The 4,294-nt window shown below is 44.0% G+C and overlaps 1 protein-coding gene across 1 annotated transcript in view; it reads left to right on the forward strand.

Moving 5' to 3' along the window:
• mri1 (methylthioribose-1-phosphate isomerase 1) overlaps window positions 1-4,294 on the forward strand; it is a 27,835-nt gene that overhangs the window by 13,122 nt on the left and 10,419 nt on the right. Inside the window, exon 2 of the mRNA XM_019889148.1 lies at window positions 1,224-1,447. Coding sequence (XP_019744707.1) covers window positions 1,224-1,447 — 224 coding nt within the window. The remainder of the gene's footprint in view (window positions 1-1,223; window positions 1,448-4,294) is intronic.

The raw sequence follows: 4,294 nt of genomic DNA on the forward strand, positions 1-4,294 counted from the left end.
GGGGGGGGGGGGGGATGTACTCACAGTACCCATCTGCAAAGTTCATGCAACGAAGACTCTCTGTATCCTCATAAACGACCCAAGCTAATCTTTGCCACTTCCTGATGACAAAGTTTGTCTCACAGTGGAGATATATCACTTCCTCGATACCAATTACCATGCAACTTTTCTGGATAGACAGGGTTTGCGTAGCATCTTTTGGCATTTTAGAGTGAGCACCGTAAATGAGAATAGGTGGAATTAGGCGAATTTGTAAATAGTAGGATTATTGTATATAGTTAGACATAAAATGGATGCATTTGGAATGCATCAGTTAACAATGAAATGAAGTCAAAAATGGAAAGTCTCCTCACACCATCCCATAATACTTTGTCATTGGGGCAGCCGTCACAATGTGTGTGTGTGTGTGTGTGTGTGTGGGGGGGGGGGTGTGTGGGTGTGTGTGTGTGTGTGTGTGATGCTGGCAGGAGTCGGTTATGCTGCAGTTCTGCGGCAACAAATTGGACAAGAAGGATTTCTTTGGCAAGTCGGACCCTTTCCTCGTCTTCTACCGCAGTAATGAAGACGGATCGTGAGTTGACAAGCTGCCGCTCGCCTCCGCTGTTGTTCATCTAACGAACACAAGCGCACGCGCGCACAAACACACTAAGACACACACACACATGGACGCTGATCGTTCACGCTCCAGAAAGCTGCCATGTACACTCTATAAACACTAAATGTGTTGTTCTTATATAATCTTCTGTACTGCATGTATATATACAGTATATATACAGTATGTATATATATATATATATATATATTGCTTTGTCTTGCAAGCTGCTCCTAATTTTACTCACTAGGCAGCAGACCCTGTGGCTTCCGGCTTATCTCAACGTGCAATAATTACACACATTTTATAAAATCAGTTTATTTCTTTAACTTCTCCTCAATTATGTTCTATTATGTTTACACTACAGTGCTGTTCTTCTTAAAAACTCTTACGGTAACCAAAAATGTGGTGGGTGCTTGGGGGCGGGGACGGATTAATTGAATTTTAAATTTGATTTCATTTCCCTGGGAAATACTGATTTGATATAGAATTCAATTAAGTGCAGAGCTTGGCCATGGAACAAATGAAACTCATAAGTCAAAGTACCACTGTAATTTGCAAAGACAGGATGTGGTGTGATGTCCATTCTGCTGAACATGGTTTCTTCTCAACATTCTCCTCTTTTAACCAGGTACGCGGTGCCCCAGCCATCGCCATCGTAGGTTGCCTAAGCTTGGCTGTGGAGTTACGAGCAGGTGCGGGTGGCGAGGACCCCGTGACGTTCATCCGTGAATCGTTGTGTCGCCTGACGTCAGCGAGGCCCACCGCTGTCAACATGGGCCGTGCCGCCCGTGAACTGATGGAGTTTGCCGAGAACGAGAGCATGGAGAAGAACTCTGAGCAGTTGAGAGAAAGGTGGGGGCAAGTTTGATTTGAAATGTTAAGCAGGGGGCAGCCCGGTGGTCCAGTGGTTAGTGTGTTGACCTCATAGTGTGGATGAGGTCAACACACTATGAGGTCTATGAGGCCTGTGTGGGTTTTCTCCGGGTACTCCAGTTTCCTCCCACATTACAAAAACATGCATGGCAGGCTGATTGAACGCTCTAAATTGTCCCAAGGTGTGAGTGTGAGAGAGGGTGGTGGTTTCTCCATGTGTGCTCTGCGATTGGCTGGCAACCGGTTCAGGGTGTCCCCCGCCTGCTGCCCGAAGACGGCTGGGATAGGCTCCAGCACACCTGCGACTCTTGTGAGCATAAGCGGATCAGAAAATGGATGGATGGATGTTCAGCAGGCGCCAGCCTGCTTGCTATTATTTGCAATGCTATTATTTGTCTGGTGCCATTTGAAAAAAATATACATTGCAGAGTCGTTTGGGAATTGAAAGTTAGAAAATCCTATAGGTGTGATAAAGAAAAATATCACCTGCTTATATTAACTTAACACTTTTCCTGGAAACCACACCCAGTAATAAAAGTGTCAGGGCGGAATACTTGAGCGCTGGTGGTGTTAAAACTCAAAATAAAAACTTAACGTATTGGAGGTTTGGTGGAAAGTGATTTAACTGTTGGAATTTTACTCCCCTGTACCAGCATATGAACCTTTCATTCAGGAGATTTCTTATCCATTGTCAATCAACAAGGAATTTTTAAATATCCCCACTTTGCAAGGCTAATACAATGCCAAAGAAGACTGAGTTAAGCTGTGTCAAAACTAAGGGGTGTTTGTTTAGGCTCTTAATTTACATGGCAACTGGGTTTTGTAGAAAATGCAAACAAAATCTCTGAAAGAACAAGATCATTGTTACAAGTGGCTCAAATGACATTCTTACAAATCCGTGCTCTCCCTTATGATACGTTTGGATAGAAGACGAAATGTCCTTTCGGTATTTGCATGAGTTTCATTGCAAGACACGAACAAACAGTAGCTACTTCATTCACGCCACAACAGAAGAGGAGAGCCACCTCCTTTTCCTCTGACAGACAAAAAGCATGAACATCATAAGTCAACCAGCTGGCCGGTGGCTGTGCTCAAACTTTGGCTAATGCTAAATGCTATTGCTATCTTGGTTCAAAGTTGAACAGCTGTAACCAAGTAAATACACTTTCCAGATAGGAACAGCCTCCTCGCTCACCATTCCGTAAGCCTGCTCGTTTTTGACTCGGTCTCAGTCGGTATTGCAAGCTGACTATGGTGTCCACCTCCCGGTGCCCACAGACCGGATGTAGGGGTGAATCGACAAAAGAATAAACTGCTGCCCTTGCAGCACCTTTAATTGCTCTTCATTGACACCCGCAATTGCTCTTGTCTTAACATCCTACTCACAAAGCATAATGCACAAATTATATACTAACCTAACATACCCACAATATTAAACAGCAGATTGCAGTTTGCACCTGTTTCCCGCCTGATTGCCGCACATGGCAAAGTATAAATGCTACTTTGTGCCAGGAACACCATGGCAGGACAATGGCAGTCAGGAAGGGAAAGATGAAATTATCAGAACGTGAGCTTGAGGGCCTGAGGAGGTGCCAACGGAACTGTCAGAAAATTGTTATCGATCGTCCCCCATTATTCACATCGACATCACATAAATCTCAGAAAATATCAAAACAGTCGACTCAATATTTTGGAGTCCATGGACATCAATTGTCATGGGTGCCTACTATGATGAGGAAAATGACATTATATTCATTCATTCATTTAATGCCGATGAAATCCCACATATTGGTACGAACATTTTGATATTTTCAGAGATTTGCACATGCGTAGAGATGTGCATGTGAATCTTCACAGCAGGCACTTGAAGTTTCCTGACATTAACCGGTGTTGCAATTTTTTTACATGAATCATTTTAGACCAGGGGTCACCAACCTTTTTGAGAGTGAGAGCTACTTTATGTGTACTGATTGTGTGAAGGGCTACCAAATTGATACACGTCTGAAATAACATCTGTACAAATTACATTTAATAATATTAGAATGTGTTATTTTTAATACTTAATGTTTTATTTAAATTTTCAGGCTCTGATCATCTGAAAGATGTCTCACAATATTGCCAATGTTTGCATTTTTAAATCATAATTTCTGCTAGCAAATCACAATCCTAGCACTGGCGGGCTATTGGTGTGGTCCTCACGGGCTACCTGGTGCCTGCGGGCACCCCATTGGTGACCCCTGTTTTAGACTGTCCCGGTGTGAGCCCATTCCTCCAAACTCCAGGCACGAAAAGAAATACAACGGTTTCTCCTTCTAAATATCAGCTCATGAGCCTGCCTGGCATCAGAGCCATCCTGTACCTGGCAAGCTTTCCCACTTCCCGCACCCACCATGTCAGCGCATTCCCACACATTGGTCAGATGTTGCAGGTGGCAATGCGCCCCTTTGCGCAAAAGTGGAGAGCCATTTATACATACACCAGCTTTCCATCTTATTTGCTTCACTCAAACTGCGAGTGGCAACGAGTGAGGGTGTTCATGAATTAGACGTTTATCAATGAGGCTCATTTGCATCAAGGTAGGTAATGTCTTCGCCAAATATATGCATATTAACTCATTTAAATATGCGCAAATACCATTGGTGCACGAGACGCATTCTGCTTGGCAAGTTTGAGAAGCATTTCACCACCTGCGCATTCTTTGTGCATTAGACCCTGTCTTTTTGTTCCATTTTTCCCATCTAGCACCACGCAAAAGCAACTCAGTCCTTTAATGCAGGGGTCCCCAACCGCCGGTCCGCGGACCGGTACCGGTCCGCAGGGCATTTG

This window comes from Hippocampus comes, unplaced genomic scaffold (genome assembly GCF_001891065.2).
Source record: "Hippocampus comes isolate QL1 unplaced genomic scaffold, H_comes_QL1_v1.1 scaffold86, whole genome shotgun sequence".
In the NCBI taxonomy this organism is placed as follows: Eukaryota; Metazoa; Chordata; class Actinopteri; order Syngnathiformes; family Syngnathidae; genus Hippocampus; species Hippocampus comes.